Here is a 20,623-nt window from a genome sequence, read left to right as displayed (position 1 = left end):
CAAACACCAGCAAGGGGAGCACCAAACGATGTCTGCAAAAAGAATGTGAAAGCAAAACAACAAAAGAACCAAGAAAAGGAATAACAACTAAGAACTCCTCACAAGCAAGAAGTCCATAATGGAAAGGTGGGCATTAGAGCAATCAAGTACTCTAAAAGGTCGTTGTCGAGTGTGATCTCTACAAGATCTCACAAATCTGATGTGACCCGATATAGCACAGGGAGGTCGCTTCAATCCTCGAGTAGGGACTATAAGACTGAAAAAAGAGGTGATGAGTTGCGTAAGGGTCAATGTAGAGCAAAGCTAGAGTTGTATAATATGCTCGCGAAGCTACATGGTCTCCTCAAGGTAGAGTGCAAGATAGCACTGTTCAAAAAATAAATAGGACTAATCTTGGCCTCAATAAAACTATTTTTCCTGGCCAGCATTGCCACCAAAGGGCATTTTTAAGACTTAACTTTAATAACACCATTCACCAAGGTCAAAGTCACTAAAGGTAGAACAATCCTTTCTTATATAAGGCATAGCCATGTCCTTCTATTTCATATTCATTTTAATTAGTGTCTTCAAAAGGAAAAAAAAAAACTTGAAGTTCCATGTTCTTGTGTGAATTTACTCTTTATATTTTGGTCCTATCAACACCCATTATCCCTAATAATTGTCATGTTCTTTAGATCTCTCATTCCTCATTTTAAGTTAGACATACAAGTCAAAATTGTTTCTCTTTTGTATATATGAACATTAAAGTTTTAAAATTCAATTCCAACAAAATCTAAATGAATCCTTTCCTTAAACTATGAAATAATACCATTTATCTATGTGTTGATTTGTACATTATCTTATATTTAAAAATATTTGTTCAATCATGTTTAATGATGCCACAACTTGGATAAGATATAAGGACAATCAAAGAACATTCACATCAGAGCAAGGGAATTATATTTAATATTGACGTACGTCATCCTACATATCCATAAATGTTTTATTTATCTTGCTCCAAACTTGATAAATTGATGTAATTAGGGGTCTCTTTGAGAATTACAAATCAACAAACCTCAAAAGAAAAAGTTTATAACACCATCAATTTATTATTATATTTTAAAAATAAAAGGGAAACAAATTCTAATAGCCATTTTTTTATCCTTCATCAGCGTCAAAGAATATATCATTTTATGTTCTTGTGGGTAGCATTAAAAATGGATTGTATAGAGATTTTTAACACAAGCAAAAAAAAAAAAACATTCAGAAACTCATGAATTGTGAAAATCTGATGACTTTGATTTTAGTTTCAGTTTTATTGTATAAGAAATATCTCACTAAAATTGCATCCACTTATGTCAAGCCACATATTATCAAACCACAAGATTTATTATGTCAAGCCACATATCAAAAAAACCACAAGATTTATTTTATCTGTAGAACCTAATTGTACATTGGGAACATTTGAATTATAAGAAAGAAAAGAGTAACAATGGTGAAAATCACGTTGAGGCCAAACAAGGAGTGGATACAGTTGTTTAAACTTCCATTCCCTAAGTATCAACAGAATCAATTACAGTTAAGGCAAATGTCACTCCTGTTCTATCAAGTTTTAATTAAAATGTTCACCATCCAGTGAAAAACTGAAAGTAGTGAACATTCTAAAATAAACCTCATCCGAAAGTAGTGAACATTCTAAAATAAACCTCATCCGACTAACTTAGCGGTGCTATCTGTTTCATTAAATGTTAATCAATTTAACAATTTACCTTTAGTGATAAAAGTACATGGCTATTATCAATTTTATTGTAGTTGCTTGTTTTAATCATTTATATGAACTAATTTATGCATGACGATAGCATAAATAAGAAAACCAATTTAATAGTCTTAACAACCCTTGTAAGTCTTATAAATTTTTCCTTATATTAAGATAGAAATTCATAACAATGCATGAATAGCCCTTGCATATAAGATGCAAAATATTAAACCGTGTTAGTCTTTACAATATCATGTCCACAAAAAATTGATAATTAAAAGCTTCCATCCAAAAGGCCACCATTTTCATAATAACACAAGGGCACAATGTTGGTAAGCAAATACAAGTTATGACGTGATATATATTTCTCATTTATTATAACTACCTTTTTTATTGTAGCCATAGCTACTTGTGGGCGGTGATGTTAGTAAGCAAAAATGAATCATGACGTGATATATATTTCCAATTCATGATAACTACCTTTCTATTATTGTCCTGGCTACTTGTCGGCTACAAACAATTAGTATACGAAATAACTTACTATAATTCTATGGAATGTATCTCTGTTCTAAATATTTTGACAGGGACTGATATGCTTTAGTATTTCACAGCCCATCTTATCAGATCCTTCAATCTATGGGATTAGCGGCCATGAAGCTTCAGCATCTCATCCATATTATCACGTTGGCAGTGACTAAAGTCCATTCACGGTACTTTTAACAGTCCGGGAGGGGACCTTTGCAGCCGAAAAGAAAGAAACACCATGTCGGCTGGCCCATATGTGGTCGGATCTGCCATGTAGCAGCTATACAGAAGCCAGTCCAGCTCAACCATGAAAATTGCATGTCCAGATTTGCTACAAAGAAGTCCAGAGAGTTCAAAAACATCTGCACCTCATTCCATATAGGCCAGAAAACAATTTATCTCACATTTCTCGTGCTAATAACTGGGAGCTAATCAGTTGTAATGATCCGCTACCAACGGGGGAGCTGTGCCATAAAGAGCTAAGTCAGATACTAGAAGGGCAGTTCTCCTTCTTTGTTATTTTACCTGACCCAACTGGGGTTTTCAGACAACTGCCCAGTAGGGTTACATGCAAAAATTATTCTAAGCTCTTTGAATTTTCTGATGGATATGTGTAAGGGGCATCCTATAATGCCGTATATTTTTAGTTTTTAGTTTAGCTACACTGTCATACAATTGGCACTTTTCTATTGCAATATTAAGGCTTTATATTATAAAGAAATATATACTTTGAATATCCATTATGAAGCAGACAGGTGCAAGAAAATAGAATTTCACCTAGCCTGCCTAGAAAATCGTTCAACTTGGTTAATCAGCTGGTGCAAGAAATGATTATTAGGAATTAAGGAATTGAATAAGTACATCAATCTCGTTGTAATTCTCATGGAAAACATTTAACATAGTATTCAACATCCGAAAAAAATGTCCTGACCATATGATCATTTTAAACCCACACTTCGCTGAAATCTGGATATGCAGACAAAACTCTTGCATCAACCAATAGAATGCTGTTGTTCAGGACTTGAAAGAATAGTGTTCTATATATAGTTTGAAAATGGACGAGGTGAAATGTACAAATCATTTCAGTGCTGCTCTCTATATTTATACCATACTCATGGGCTCAAAATTCCTAAAAGGATCAGATAAACAGCAAAGACTAATAAAAGAATGGAAAAAAAAATTAATTAACTGATAGAGAAATCAACTACAGCTCCAAAATATGCTAGTCATCTCCAGATTTTGGATCAGGTGGAGTCCCTGCAATCCAACCCCATATTGAGCTTTGTTTTTGCTGTGCGTGTGCTGCAGCTTGTTCAGAGGCAGCCTTTTGGCGCCGAAGCAAATCTACCTCCTGCTGCAAGCTTTCCATTGAATGCAATTTTTGCCGTATCTCTGCAATCTCTACCTGCACAAACACAATATAATTATGAATCATGAATATCACCAAATTGTGTTACTCTGAAGTAAATTATTCAAATGCTCATGAATTTCACCGCTAACTTTCTAGCAATGAACATGAAACATTAAATGAAAGGCAATGCATTTCTTTCCAATATACCTCTAATCTGAAACTTCTTGACTGTTCAGCAGCTAGTTGTTTGCGCACAGACCGCAGTTCCTGTTTTTACATATATGAGACGTGTTCAGTATTTGCTCATACTTACTGTACGTCAAAACACAATCTCTTTAAAGATGATAGACACCTTAAGTTTTACATCAATGAAAACACTAACTGGCAGTTCATTTGCCTAACCTCGGTTACTTCTGCATATGCAGCTTGTGCTTCAGATAGCTCTTGCTTGAGTTTGGAGTTTAGTGATTGTTCTGATGTGAGTGTTGCCTCCAGATTGTCTTTCTCTGCTTTCAATGCTACTATAATCCTTTCTTTTGTGTCAATACTTATTTGATGCTGCAACCATTTCAAATATAAATCTCAGTATGCAAAGAGAATGAAGTATCAACAATGTCATAAATTAAAGAGTGTGTATCTCTACCTGAGGCTCAGATTCTGGATTGTCCATGACAATCTCTCGAACCTTACCATTACGCTCCAGATCTTCAGTTTCTATGTCCCTGATCCCATTTGATATAGGCAATATAGGATCAACACTGGCAGTGGCGGGTGATTCTAGAAGCTTTGGTTCTAAAATGCCCTTATGACTTGGCTTCAGAACGTACAACTGTCAAAAAAAGCAAGCAAAAAATTATACTGTAGACAAAAGCAACTTTGCCCTTTTGAAGACAAATTCCTCTTCAAAGACACCCAATAAATAACAGTTGCAATACAGTTGCCGAGCGACCACAAAAGTATAACCAACCAAAGATTTGAAAGAACACTGACAGCTTAACAAAATCTACCAAAATTCACTACTAGACCTCTATCTCAAGCGCCTAATATATAGGAGATACAAAACATGAACTTATCAACAGTTAGTTAGAAAACCATAAGCTAAAACTACCCAAAAAGTGGTAGCCAAATCTTTAGATTAGAAAACTACCACCAAATGTCAAGACAAATAACTTAAAAAAACAGCATATTCGTTGGACTTGTCATAACTTCGTTATACCCACCAAACTGTGTATTCCCCTATCTCCAATCAAAGATGCCTTGCAATGTATCATAACATGCATCATAAGTTAGTCAAAAGGTGTAACTTACCCTAAGAAATTTTTAATTTGTCCAGCATGTTTCCATAACTTTTGATCTAGGAGGCCAATTGAGCCCTTTTTTAAAATTGTAAAGCTTAAAGAGACCTACACAATTGGTACCCCCTGGTAGTATCATAACCCAAAATATTTATTTTTGACCAAAAACCAACTCTGTACCAGAAATTGAATTTTATGTTTTATAAACCGAAGTCGCATTTTTTGTCATTTTGATTTTAGAAGCAAGGTAGAGACACCTTTCTTAACACAGCCTATATCCAGAGCAAATTGGCTACAGATCCAAAGCTTAAGGCAAAAGGTAACATGGCAATTTTGATGAGATAAAAAAAGGTGGAAATAACCAAGAATGGTTAAAAGATTATTTTCATGTTTTCTATTAAATATGTCTGAAGCATCAAGAGCAAACAAAATAGTTCAAGAGATCAAGATTATTGTTATTGACTTGTAGCTTCTACATAACAACTCACTTTTTGAATATGGAAAGTTAAAACATGGTCATTTAGATCAAAATTCAAGACCAAGCATAAGTAATTAAGAATATTATTGAAATATATTAACCTGGATTTCTGGCCCTCTCAAGCTTTCTTAAATAAACTACTATACATAACGCTCATTTACATTTGAGATTTAAAAATGTCTAACGTTCTATTTCATCTCTGCTGCAAAATGATTGAGTTTGAATATACACAAATAGACTTTGGCGTGTGTTACTATAGAAATGTCCTTGTGATTAATAATAAAATGAGACCAGATAGTTTAAGTGTAGCAAGCTGGGAATATACTTGCAAAACTTTCACTTAGATATATACCTCACTGCTGTACCTTCCATTGTATCCACCAAAGGCAATAAGAATTTCTTCGCCATTGTAGGTGGTGACGTCAAGACTCAGTCCCTGAAGTTGGCAAAGAATATGGTTAACAATTATATAACAAATAATCAAGGTACTTAATTTCAAAGAAATCAGTGAAATATTTAAGCTGTAAAAATTGATGTTAAAAATGGCAATAGATATAATTTTGTTTTCATTCATGGATTCTTGCTAACCTAGTATAGGGATTGCTGCAACGGATGATAGCTATCAGCATAATTAAAAGCACATAAGGGAAGTTAAATTAGATTAAAAATCCCTCTTTATATATATGCATCAAATTATATTCTGCACAGACTTATCAAAATGCTGAACACAATTTGTCCCTCGATAATTTTGAACAAAAATTTGAGCTTGATAACATACAACATTTTGCATGTAATATTTTGGTCTGTATAGTGTGACAATGATGGATCATGATCAGTGCTATGAATCAATAGGCCTTATAGATATTCTTTATTTTCAACATGTTTATAGACAGATGGTTGCTATATGAATGTGCATTATGCGTGCTGTTTTTAAATAAAAGAAAAACATAGCACAGAGCAGGACAGCCATGGTGTAGAATCCAATCAACTCCTACTTAGGAACTAAGTAAATTCTGCATATACTTCTCTATTGCTGTGCCTAAAAATGCAAGGGACTAAAGTGTGAACTAGAAAAGCAGCATATTTTATCCAAAGATGATCCACAAAGAGAAAACAATTTCTTTTTTTATAAAGCTAACAAAATTCCAATAGAATTGAAAAATTCATAAAGATCCACATCATTAGTAACAGAAACAAATTCTCTATTGCTACCAGGTAGATGGGGCGTAAGATTTAGCTGTGACGCCACCCAAGATTGACTGAAGAAAAGCACCACAAGAATCCAGATATGAACAAAATTCAGCACACTCTATTAGCACTGAACTAGCACTCGTAACTAAGCGAGCTAGTCAGCTTAGCGTAGAGAGAGGTGAGAATGTCTGTATAGCATAATAAAGGCAAATAAATCCAAGAGGAATTATAACTCGCAACAGCCCAAAAATAGGATAACATTTTACTTGGTAAATGCCAAATGCATAGTTATGCCAATTAAGGTAAAGAGAAAGAAATGATAGGAGGTGGCAAATAAGTCCAAAAGAGGGTGAGTCGTTCAACTACCCAAAGGTGGTGTAGATGAGACATAAAATTGTAGGATTATCCATGTGTCCTAACAATTCTAATATAACCTAAGCAAGCTTAATAATGTGTAGGAAAAACAATATTCCCTACTAAAAATGATAAGATAAGATAAGATAAGATAGGATAGGATAGATTTATTAATGTTAAACAAGAGACCACAAGGGTCTAAGGAACTGGAAGTACAATAGGGCAACAACCAACAAACGGAGCACCAAACAATGTCCACAAAAAGAACAAGCAAGAAAGCAAAAAACAAACAAGGAAAGACTAAGAACTCATAGACAAGAAGTAGTCTGGAATCGAAGGATATAGTTTGGGGCGAGGGAGTGCCTTGGATTGTCTCAAAGAGCCACTAGAAATGGAGTGATGTTGTCAAAAGTGTCCTCTGCGAGGTCTCACAAATCTAGTGTGGCCTGAAGGAGAGTCGAATGACCACTTCATCCCCTGGATGGGAGTCACGGGAGTGAGGAAGGAGGTGATGAGCTGATTTGAGGTTTGCCTCACCACGAATTGAAGCTGTCAAGTGTTGTCCCAAAGCTGCATGGCCTCCTGGAGATAAAGTGCAAGGCACTACTAGTCAATGTATCTGAAAACAAAAGAGAGGGGTCGGCACTCTCTGAACAAGCAATGGAATATCCCTCTGATCTTGTAGTAGATTGGACATCGAAAAAGAAAACAAAGACTTTGCATCCCCAAGGCTACAAAAGCGGCAGATCCTGTCCTCTCTGTCAATTTGGTGGCCAATCTGTATACGTAGCCGATGAGAGCCTGCTCTAAACGACCCCAAGGAAATACGAAGGACAGGAGTCCAGTACCGAGTAAGGTGCCAAGGGCACACAATGACCTTGTCCTGGATATCCATGAAGTTCTCAAAGTAGAGAGTGATCTTCAAACAAAGCCCCCCCCCCCCCCCACCCCCTCCGAGGGTTACTCCATGTCGTGATAATGTACTGTCTATAGATGTCCAGCCTAACGTGCCTTTTTTGCTCCTGTTGGGAGGGAAGAAGGTGAGCAGGGGTGTCCAGGAAAGATTGAACGGGGAGAAGGCGATCCATCGCAATCCCAATTGAATGCAAGAGAGCAGAAGCCTAAGCGAACCAACAACAAGCTCTGCTAGCAATTTTGGAGCTTGCCACCACCTCAGAAGAGCAATAGGCTAGGTAGTGTTGTGTGGTTTTCACACCATCGCCCCATTGCAAATGGGGAACCCCTCTTTTTGCTTTAGCTTGTAGGACTTTTTGTATTAGGCAGTTTTGGTTGGCAGCTTTTTTTCAAGTCTCCAAGTCCGAGGTAAGTTTGAGCAATTTTGGCTCATTGGAAAGCAAGTTTTGCTCTTGGGTTTGTGCAAGTACTTTTGATGCCCACTTAGAGAAATATTCTTGGTCCAAGACCAAGTGGAGAGTGAATTTTTTGGTCTAGGAGATGGGTTTCTATGTTGGAGAAGGGGACGAAGTTTGTGAGAGAACCAAGTCTTGGTGGAAATTTCGGATCTTCCGAAATCTCCCCATTGGTGGAAATTTCTAATCTTTTGAAATCTCTACTTTTGGTGAAAATTTTGGATCTTCCAAAATCTCCCCTTGGTGAAAATTTGATCTTCTGAAATCTCTGTTTTTGGTGGAAAATTTTGGATCTTCCGAAATCTTCTCCCTCCTCATTTCTCCCAAATATCTCCCCTTGGTGGAAATTTCGAATCTTTTGAAATCTCCCGTTTTGGTGGAAATTTTGGATCTTCTAAAATCTCCCCTTGGTGGAAATTTCAGATCTTCCAAAATCTCCCCCCTCCTCATTTCTCCCAAATATCTCATTGACTTGGGCCTTTTATTCGGTGGCAGCTCAAGCATACCAAATTTTAGAATGTTAAGGGGAAGAAATTGATAATTTTTCCAAAGGATTTTCCCTTTGGTGGAAATTTCGCATCTTCTAAAATTTCCCCACATTGAGTCTCCCAAGTTCGCCATCCTCTTAAGGCATTAGAAAATTGGTTTATGGCATGAAGGCAACATCATGATCAAAGATAGAGCAAGGAATCGCCAAGGAACATTGAAATGAGGAGATTTTAAGATTGCCAAGTCTTGGTGGAAATTTTGAATCTTCCAAAATCTCTCCTTTTGTGGAAATTTTGGATCTTCCATAATCTCCCCTTTTTGTGGAAATTTCAGATATCTCCCCTTCGCTGGAAATTTCGCATCTTCCGAAATCTCCCCTTGTTGAAAATTTCGCACCTTCTGAAATTTTCTTTGTTCCTTCCCATCTACTACTAAGCGCTAAAATTGTTCAGCAGGAAATATTTTGCCTCCTAAAAGTGATTCAAGATTGACAATGTTAAGGTGACCCTAGCTCCAAGGACGGTGATTATATTTTTGCAATTAAATTTAAACATCTGGGTGTTGTCACCACTAAGATGCCTAACTTTGGATGATCTAAAAGGGAAATCTGAATTACTTCAAGACCAATTGAATGGGAGAGTTGCGAGAGAAATGAATTTTAATGCAAAATTGGATGAATCTTGTTTATTGATATGATTTTACTTTTCCAACTTTTCACAAACTTAAGGCTTTCTCTTTTGTTTTGTAAGGTGAATACAAGAAGGAGAAGGGGTGGATGGAAATTCATTCTTGGAAAATCTTGGAAAATTGTAGCGTTGTTGGTGCACATACCCTCCATTGTCACACCTATAGGGAGGAGAAGCTAGAGGACAAAGTGATGATCAAGGCCTCAAAACTTCAACTGGATACCACAAGGAAATGGTTCAAGCCTGAGGACTCAAGTTAGAAAGAAGGATTCATGATCAAGCTATCAACCTACAAACTCAAGTCGGAATCAAGAGCAAATTTAGGAAAGCGTAGAGGATTCAGCTACATGAGGACATATTCAAAGAGAATCAAGAAAGATCAAGTTCACGGGACGAAGATGCAAGTGATTCAAATCAAATCCATGAGGAAATTTCAAAGGATCAAAGAAATAAAAAATGTTGGGAGATACCCTACTCCATATACAGCATAAGGATGATGAGGTGGCAATTGTTTGCCTCTTCCAATTAGAAAATTTCAGTTTCAAGCAGAGTCAATCAAATCGTGCCGAGTGTCCTATTTTCTCATTGGCTATCAAAATCATTGTAATTTTCTTATTGGACATAAATTGGTGCCTTATGTAATCAGTTGTATATTTGGTAACCCTAATTGGGGTTTGTGGGAAGAAATCTCGGCCCTTGATCTTGATTCAATCTTGTCCCTTCGTTGTAATCTAACTACTATAAAAGGTCAAGGTATTTCAACTACAATTCCTCATGCAGAGATGCAAAGCTCATGAATCAGAAACGTCAGTAAATTGCCAACAATTTTTTCAAAAACTCACAGCAGTTTTTTGGCACAAAATCATTATAACTCTACAATTGTTTAGGATAAACTCACCAAATCAGTATAAAATTGTTTCTACAGCCCAAAATTATAAAGTTGTTATGGTTTTCGCATTCTTGTGACACACCTAGAAATGACAGCATGACTAAGCTGTTATGGCTCTAGCATTTTTGTGATGTAATTAAAGATGCACTTAGAGACAGAAGTGGTCACAAAGGCACACAAATACCGAGGCTTTGCCTTCCATATAAGTGTGAATGGAAATTCCAGAAATTCCTTGGTTAAAATTTTTGAAGTTACATCCAAATCTAAAGTTGAAGGACTGAAATTAGTGTCCCAAGATCACATATATGATGAGATTGAATGCCACAACAAAAAGCATTTATTACGAGGCTTCCAATTACTATTAAATTATCTAGGTTACAGCAGTACAACAAAACAAACTGTTTCCTTTGGTATGGGAGTGTGTGTGCACGCATGTTTGCCCATGTGTGTGTATGTGTGTGTGAATGCACAAACGTGCATGGGCATGTGTGTATTCCTGTGCATGTAAGAAAAACTTTTTAAAATTTTATTATTAAAAGAATGATACTTGTAATTTGCAAAAATAAAAATACTCAAAAATTCATCGATCAATAATTTGTCAAAAGTCAATACACAGGAAAATTATAATCAGTATTTATTATTTAGTTATCTTCATACTGATCCTCAAAAGCACCAAAGTTTAACATTTGGTTCACTTTCATTTGAATGACAATGAGTTACAATGTCACTACTAGCCATGTACTGTACAAGCAACCTCATCTAAAGGTACTTTTTGGCAAGTCCTGCAACAATAACATCTAAGTCTATACACTCGAGAGTTAGATCCAAATCATCATCAGCTCCTCAATGTAGTCAAGGATCTTAAAGCCTTTCAAATGGCACAAGTCATTTTCACAGTTTGACTTGAAACAAAATTATGTATACAGACGTTTATTTGATTATAAAAATGCTTCAGAAAACAGCTTATTTTCCATGATTTTTATTGCACAGCCCTTGGGTTCTTCCTGTGTTTGACCAAGGTCCCTTCTAGACATCCCAGGTTCCCTATGGGTCCAACCAGGGGTACCTGGGACGGAACCTAGGTGAACCCAGTGCAGAACACAAACCTGAACTGTACCGACAGGGGTACCCAAGGGTTCTTAAGAGGAACCCAGTAACTCTGTAAATTATCAATGATCATCATATCTACAAATTACAATATAGCTTTTAAAAAGCCACCTGGCAGCCATAAACACCTTTTAACTTCTTATTTATGAATTCCAATCTTTGCAATTTGCCAATTGACACAGACCAAAAACATTATATGAGAGGCAAATTTTCCCACAATGACCTAAAAATATGTTTTGCACTGATTTATTTTATTTTCAGTCAGCATCTGTTAATTGTTTCTTGGCATTTTAAAAAATTCAATCTAATAACTCTGATTCAAAATAAAATGATTTCCACAGTTATAGTGGCAAGTACTATATGAATTTCACATCTATGATTTACACTTTGTTCAATGAAAAAGAACCATATGGGAAGCTTGACTCCTTTAAAATTACAAGAACATATTAGACATATTTTGGCATATATATGATGGAAATCACTAATATGTTCTGCAAACTCAATAATGTGTTCCTTCAAAGTTCAAAAAATGTATCTAAAAATTTAAGTATTTTCAAATGTTCAATAAATTTACTGAGATTTTGCTGAGTCCCAAGTCTTTTAATATTTTGGTCCTACCAATTAATTGACGAGTCCGAGTGTTTTGACTTTGGCCTCATGTATCACCACACAGATTGAACAAGGTGAACAAAGAATTATAGATATCACAATCAATAACTTATAGGATGATTTGTCATTGCTAAATAATAAATAGCTGGAGTTGATGACATGGTAATACTAATTACTGAAGCCCGTAACTGAATCTTGGAAACTTCATATCTAAAAAAATAAGAGAACTTAAACAAAAAATGATAGGAGATGGATAAGTATTGAAAATGCATATAGATAGAAAAGCCTTAAAAATGAAAAACTAGGGACAAGTAGACAAGCCAAAAGTCTGATATATATTTCAGACTTTGGCACTACAAGTCAAGAAGCTCATGGAAGTGAATCTGCAGTTATCTTGAGTATATCCTAGAGATAATCATCCGCCTGATGACCCATTCAGGATGTCTTGGGAATTCCCCAACCATCAAGAGCTCATTTCTAGTTGTCAATTGAAACCGAGACTCTTGTTCCGATTATTATTATGATTAAATATAACATTCAGGACTCCCATATTCCATTCAAAATTGATTTTGCAAATTAAAAGTTACGCCATTTGGACTTTTTTCTTGCCCTTTTTAAAATTGGGTATTTAAGCTTATCTAGCCCTTACCATGCCCCAAATCTGAGGCAATCCCATACAGGCAATTCCAAGTAACATATAGGATATATTAGGATATCAACAATAAACAATACCTTAAGTTGCTAACAAGCAAGAGTGTCATGCACCAAAAGTTAGTGATCTCCACAATTCAATAACTGGAGGATACATCATTGACCCATTGATGTTTTACAGGTTTTCAACAACAATAAATCAACTCAAGAGAAGCTAATAGTATCAATCCAAGGCAGGGATATATGCCCCATACACAGTTATGGCACTAAGATGCAAAAATGACAAGTGACAACTGCATACCTATATGGGGACAAGAACACACACAATAATAACAAATTAAGAACTTAACAGAACAGACTAGAAGCAACAATGACCCAAACAGAAATACATACCTGCAATGTCAAGAATTTGCACAAAAGGGAGACTTAAAGAGTGTTTACAAAAGGGAGGTATTTGATCTCTTTATAATTATTGCATACTTGCAAATGAAGCTAAGAAAAATTCATAAAGCTTCCTACAAAACAATGGGGATCACCAAATGCCTGCTAGGAAATGACCTATGCAAAAACCAAACAGCCTACTTAATGCAGAAACCATATCAATCTCAATGGTGATAAGACATACAAGTTGTTTCGATTTATGTAACACAGAAATATGCATAACTCAGAAATAATAGAAAACATCATGCCCATACTGTGGCTACTAAATCATGACATAAATGGTTAAAACTTAAGACTAGATCATAGTTCTCAATTTTGCCCTCCTACATGGACTAATGTATGTTTCCTTCATAATTAGACAAGCTCAAAGAACATAGCCCTCAGGTTGAAAAGCGGTCAAACATTTACGTATGCATTAGTCAACATTTTTTGAGTGCAAAATATATTAAAAATTCAGATTACATTATAATAAAAAAATCATGCAATATTTGTTTGAGACCCGAATATAGATCTAGAGTGCAAAATATAAAAGTAGACTGATTTCTCCAAAAGGATCAAAAAAAGAATAGTAACAACTGTTACAATCAGCTAAAATATAACCTAACAATTAAACTTTGGAAAAGTAAAGTGGGAAATTACCTCACTGGCAATTGGAACTCTTCCTTGTACAGTTGTTACCACGGACCAAACAAGCATAGACATATTTAGGACAACAGTATCAGATACACCTGTTAATTGCAAAGAAAATCTGTATAATCAGATCTAACCATAAAAGGAAATTAGAATCATAAATAAGATTCAATAAGAGAGAGCACAGTAAACAGATTGAAAATTTTATGTATATCATCCCTCAATAATTCAGAAAGAAACCAAATAGTAATGTGCTGAAAATAAGCTTTAAGATGTCAACCCTACCACTCTTATTATCACCTCCACCCACGATGTACCAATTTTCACCAATTGTGACACCAGCATGACCAGCTCGTGGTGTAGGTAAACTACCTTGCATTTTTGGCTGTGACCATTCCATCTGGTAACAATATATACAAAATTAAAATATCTAGCTTGCATAAAAAGAAAGCAAACAGCCTTTCTCCTCCAAACCATAAATCATTGACCAAAAACTAATCATAGCAACAAAACATAGTTATTGCATTTGATGCATTACTAACATGAAAAACATTGTAGTCAAATACATTTTAGGTTCTCTGACCTCTTTAGTTCAGTTTTTTTCCTTCACTAACAATTTGCTCAAGCTCATTAAAACTCAGTACAACAATCAAGAGCTTATCCAATACAGTGAAGAAAAAGTATCCCTATATGGATAGAGACTTGGAGCACATATAGAGTTTCAACTACCAGGATTGTTAAGTCAATATAAGGGGCAGCTAGGAGGCATCTCCATATCATTAGTTACTCTTGTAATTTGAAAGGAAAGATTTAATCATCATTTGCATCCCCGGTCTTAATGCCTGTACTCTCCATCGCCCATATACAAGACCATGTAGAATACTAAACGCACTGATCTTTTCAGAATTTTTTACCATCTCCACATAGGCTAATAATTTAGGGTGGACACCCTCAAAAATTATCCCTAGAAATGAGAGTTCAACAACCCCACGGGATCTAGAATCAAAGGATACAACATAATTTGAGGAAGTAGGACAAGTTGAATAGGTTGGTATTTGCTTTGGAGGAATCTGACCATAAGGATTCTAAGAGTTCCAATAGTGAGGTGTTTGGCATGGATTTTAGAGATGAATGACGATTTGAGGCATTGGGCCAACGGCCAATTGTATTTTTTTATGTAATCATTTTAAATTGAATATAATATAAATAAATAGATATTCAGCACTTTAATTGATCATTCAATGCAACATCAAATATGTTTATTTCAAAGTTAAACATGTCATTTCTTGTAAACCTTTTTTATAATTATTTTTTTGATTACTGTATACATTTGCGTATCATCCCACTTTTGTTTCCCTGCCATCCCCAAAATCAAGGGAATCATAAACTTTTACCTAAAACAGCCAACATTTCTCTCACCCAACTTCTAACCATTAAAAGGGGTTGTAGAAACAACAAGGCCTTCCTGCAGAAGGATGAGAAGCAAGAAGCTTCCACGGTTGGCTTAAACAGAGCTCATGAAAGCTGAGAATCAGCCGTCGTATCCTGAGACATTATGCCCACTCACAGATATCGATACTATTAATGTTGATCCTTGTATGTTTGGATGATGGTGCCATGGATGACAAAGCCATTAATTCCCGTCAGACTAAAATTTCCATCTGCCAATTAAATAAAAGACCAAAACATCAGATGTATTATTGTTTGGCATATTAGGTAAGGTACATCTACCAGTTTGAAGATCAAATGATAGCAAGTGCCACTCAGAGTGGTTTGATATCAACTGAAGAGTGTCGAATACAAGAACGTATAAAGGGACTGTCGGATTTGTATTGAGATTATCATAAGAGGCTGTGTATTGGGTTTTCTATCAGTAAGACAGACTGAACAAGGAAATATAAGTTTTTCTTATCAAAGCTGAAAACCTGAATGGTGAAAGACCAAAATAACTGTTGGATTAAAAATGTGTTGTCTGAACATTTGAGGATGGTATGTATATGGCAGGGATGTGTTAGTATTTTATGAATATACAATTAAGAACGAAACCTGTGTTAAGATTTATGTGACAGGCATCTGCAATTAAGAATTAATCTGAAGAATGATACCTGTGTTCAGATTTATGTGATGGAAAGTACGCAGGATGCATGTGATGTTGATCACATATCTGAATTGATTATTAGTTTGGAAGTTTATATTATTTTTATTAGTATGTGGCATTAATATTATGCGTAGGTGGAAGCGATTGTAAATTCTTATAAACTTGATACCTTATTTAACATATATATGAGTGCGTGTGTGTGGGCACACATATGTGTGTGTGTGGTGGAATTGGAAAAATAAAAATTGAATCATATACAGTCTCCAGAAATATCTCCATAGTGCAAAAAGATAATTGCTCTATTTATTAAAAAAAATCAATTGAAATTGTGAAGAAGAGAATGGTGGTGGGATTTCTTGATGTCATATAAAATACTCGAAATATTGACTCAATCAATCACATGAAAGAGCACAATCAACAGGGGATTGCATCCCACCATCAAACAGCATACCAATCGCATCAAGATGCGGGGGCAGTCTAAGTTACTAGTTAAGTTTAGCATCCATACAAGCTTCATTACACAAGGGACCCGCAATGGATGCTTATTATTTAGTTTTGGTGTGTTCTGTGATATCCCCATCAAAATAAGATCGATATAGCTAAATAAATAAAATTCTAATAATAATATAATATAAATAATGGTACAGTATAATTTATGATCATAATATTGCATATTTATTAATAAGAGAATTAAATATTATATTAAGTGATAAAATATTTAGATTAATAATCTAAATTAAAATATATAAAGTAAATATATTATGCAGTATATGCAATAATATTAATATTAATATTATAATAAGAAATATAATTAATATAATATAATTTGTAAAAAGACATGACTGTTAGAATGAAAAAGTATATATAGAGAGTACTAACTTTGAAAAATCATGAAAGAAATGTGGAGAAATATGGAGAAAGAAGGCAATGTGGAGAAAATATATATAAAACCAGTCTGCAGAAAGTTTGAATGGAGAAATTTAAATTAATAAATTAATGTCTTGACAGGGGACATAACACGTTCAAAGGGCGAGCTGCTCAGCAGTCTGCAGGGTTTCTGTATTGGATATGTGGCGAGGAAGGAGCTACAGGATCAGCAGTGACTGGGCGAGGTAGCGTGTGTGGGGCCTGTGTTGGACAGGTCCTCAAAGGTGCAAGTTTCTTTGAATATACTCACCATCAAGTCTGTTGATTGCAGGTCTACACTTTTATTGCAAGTTCCTTTGAATGGAGCTAAGTTAATACAGCAGATTGAGTTATGTTCTCTGTTCTATACCTAAGTACTGTGTGTGTTGAGTTGCTCATCCCAAGATGGCCACCCACTAACTGCCTAGCAAGTTAGGGAGGGTTCTGGAGACAACTCGGCAAGCTGACGTCCTTATGCGGCCAGTTTCTCTAGATGACCACATGCAGTGAGCCGTGTGATAGAGATACTCACTGGATCTGGGCTGCAGAGAGATGGCTATTTGCTCTGCTACTTTGGAGTTTCACTATGACATTGATTGATCTAAAGACTGCATGTGGAATCAAGTCCACTGTGTGGACTTCTTTCTTTTCCACGAGTTTACCGGGCCTTTGGCCAAACTCCAATCTGTGGGGTGCAGTGGATTTAGTGGGCACTGTCCCACATTGAAGGTGCAAATGTTTTTTCTAGATTCTAATCAGTCTTCTTGATCTTGGCTGCCATCGCATTTTGCTGTCTATACTCAACATGCACAGCTTTTGACAGTGATATCTTAGGCATACATTTTGAGTTTGACATACTCATTGCTTCGTATAATAAATTATTTGAAACACAACATGAAGTCATTGTTTAAAGACAAGTTGTTATCATTTGCAGTTAGAATTGGGACATCACAAATAAAGGATGTTGCCAAAGATAAATTTACAGGAGGCTGATGCAAGAACTTGAGCTTCAGAGGAAGTGGACTGCAAGGTGATTCTGTTCTAATCTCAGAATGGTCATATAATTGTCTGGTCTAGGAATGGATTTTATGACAGTAGATTCAAGGAGGTCTTGGATCAAGTTCCTTCAGTTGTGTGTGAATCATGTCAGATGATAAAGGTCTCTTTAAGCAAGATATATTCCATGTTTGGGACTATGTGAGTAGGGTATCCTTCTGTGAAAGAGAGAGCAACCAAAGGATTCATTTCAATTTACTGTCGAGGACCTTTATCATATTGGTTCAGAGGGAGAAGACCATGTCAAGATGGTTTCTCTAGTGACCAGGAAACCATAGCACTCAGAGGACCACGATTTATAGGATGAAGTTTCGTGTATGTAGGCTAGATGGCCTTTATGCAGATATCTTGGTCATGATATTCCTAGATGAATGGATAATAGTTGAACCATGGAGCATTAAATAAAGAGCTTGTTGAAGTCAGAAAGTTGATATCAGATTCAGAGGGAGTCTTATAGTTCATCAGACATAACCTTGGACAAAGAGCGCACAAGGTTGATATCAGATCCAAAGTGAGTCTAGCAGTTCATCAGAAGCAACCTTAGACAAGGAGGTCACAATGTTGTTATCAGATTCAAAGGGAGCCTAGCAATCCCTTGTAATACATTCTTCTTTCTGAGAGAGAAGTTCGATGTAATCAGAAGCAACCTTAGACAAGGAGGTCACAATGTTGTTATCAGATTCAAAGGGAGCCTAGCAATCCCTTGTAATACATTCTTCTTTCTGAGAGAGAAGTTCGATGTAAAAACCCTTCTTCAACCCTCTAATATGGTTTATGGTGGATGTCGTGTGACGCAATGACAACACCAAGTGAGAGAGTTCGCGGTGACTTTCTTTGTGAGGTGACAATCTCACAATAATAAGACACTTGTACAATGTAATTCTCATTGTAAGGTGATGATCTTACAATGAAGATTTATTGACATCCATTATGTTAGATGTCTAATCTTCAATATCACATGCATCTTTTCAAATTTTGAGGTGGCAAATTAAAATTTGGAACATTTTGAATAAAGAGGAACCAGTAGTATCCAATATCACTTGAGGTGTTATCCGAAGAACATAAGATAATGGTAGATATTGATTGTTCAATATCACTTGAGGTGGTATCTAAGGAACTTAACATAATGGTAATCTATTGATCCATATCACTTGAGGTGGTATCCGAGGAACTTAACATAATGGCATATATTTAATATTCAATATCACATAAATTGGTACTTGAAGTAAATAGCAGATATTTTATGCGATATCCAAGGAACATACCATAATGATAGATTTCTAATATTCAATATCACATGAGGTGATATTAGAAGAACATACCATAATGCTAGATATCCAATGTCCAATATCACATAGTGATGTCCTAAGAACATGTCATAATGATATCTAATGATCGATATCACTTAAGGTAATATCCGAGAACATAATGTTCAATATCACGAGGTGTATCCGAGAACATAAAATTCATTGTGATGTTTATGATTAACCATAATGATGCAATCATTAATATGAAAGCCTCCCTAGCTAAGAGGAAGCTAAGAGGGAGTGTTGAAGATTAGCTTTAGGAGGCTTACATATCCAATTCACAATGATGTGTCAAATTATACAAAGTACTATTCCAGACATTAACTAATAAATAAATAAATGTTATTATAATATAATAATGTTGATATAATATAATATAATCTGTTTGGGGGGAATAATCTGAAAAGGGGGCCCTAGAATATTTTGGTTAGGGAGGGGAGGGTGGTACATATCTGCTAGTACCCTGCCATTCTATAGGGACGTATTCTGAAAAGTCTATTTAGGAAGAATGATCTGTTTAGGGGGGATTTTCATGTGAATAATATAATAGTTTTGTCATATAATTATTATGATACAATTATATATTAAATAATAATATAAGAAAATTATTCTAATTAATTAAATTGAACCAAGAGTGGTGAACCTTGGTGAAGGGCCACCACCAATGTATCAAAGAAGAAAGACCAAATCTTACTCTTGTATGATAATGAAGAATATACATACAATTATCTGCAAATAATCAGAATTTCAACAATGGATTGCTACATGTAAACGTCTAAAATCACTCCCACTATATTGGGGTTTTGGATAAAAGCTTTTTTTTGGCTAGTTTTTTTTTTCTGCATCTGATTGCTATTCAGCCATCATATTTGCCCCCAATTGTCTTGCTAGTCTCAATAACAGGTTTTGTTAAGTCCAAGTGTTATCCTTAAGCACGCAACAAATAATATTGTAATAAACAGATTGACAACAAAGATATTGAAAAAGTTGAAAATTTAGATGCAAGCCTCTACGTAAATTGCATTATCACCTATACAAATAACTACATATTATTTAGCTCCCAAGATAAAATGACCTCAATGCTGAAATTTTTTGATAGATGGAGTACAACATATGGTTGCTCATTACATCATACTTTGATGTCCAATTTTCTCTTAACAGATGATGTGGTTCTTTTAGCCTCCTCCCCAGAGGGCCTTCAGAGGCTGCTGGATAGCTTGGCCTCCTTTTGCGACTTGCAAAAATTGGTGATTAACCTAGGTAAGACTCAAGTGATGGTCTTCAATTGCTTGAAGACCTCTCATCTCCACTTCATTTTCTACAGTGCGAAGGTTGAGATGTCCTCATCCAACACTTAACTGGGGATCAAGTTCTTTGGACCTTGTTTCAGTATGAACACTGACATGCAAACCTACATCAACAAGGGGTATGGCTCTCCTATTGCCTTGCTTGAGA

General features: G+C 35.5%; 1 protein-coding gene across 2 annotated transcripts in view; it reads right to left on the bottom strand.

Annotated features, from left to right (window-relative positions):
- Positions 1-3,079: 3,079 nt before the first annotated feature.
- Positions 3,080-20,623, bottom strand: part of LOC149540701 (acyl-CoA-binding domain-containing protein 6-like) — an 85,026-nt gene continuing 67,482 nt past the window's right edge. For both annotated transcript variants that reach the window (XM_089801800.1, XM_089801801.1), the window contains 7 exons: positions 14,087-14,201; positions 13,811-13,899; positions 5,737-5,820; positions 4,255-4,440; positions 4,014-4,169; positions 3,819-3,878; positions 3,080-3,665 (listed from right to left, as the gene is read on the bottom strand). In XM_089801800.1, the coding sequence (XP_089657926.1) occupies positions 3,483-3,665; positions 3,819-3,878; positions 4,014-4,169; positions 4,255-4,440; positions 5,737-5,820; positions 13,811-13,899; positions 14,087-14,201 (873 nt within the window). In that variant the 3' untranslated portion in view covers positions 3,080-3,482. The remainder of the gene's footprint in view (positions 3,666-3,818; positions 3,879-4,013; positions 4,170-4,254; positions 4,441-5,736; positions 5,821-13,810; positions 13,900-14,086; positions 14,202-20,623) is intronic.

This window comes from Cupressus sempervirens, chromosome 9, assembly GCF_028749045.1.
Source record: "Cupressus sempervirens isolate cs-2001-9-10 chromosome 9, ASM2874904v1, whole genome shotgun sequence".
NCBI lineage: Eukaryota > Viridiplantae > Streptophyta > Pinopsida > Cupressales > Cupressaceae > Cupressus > Cupressus sempervirens.
This window is presented reverse-complemented; position numbering and strand designations above follow the sequence as displayed.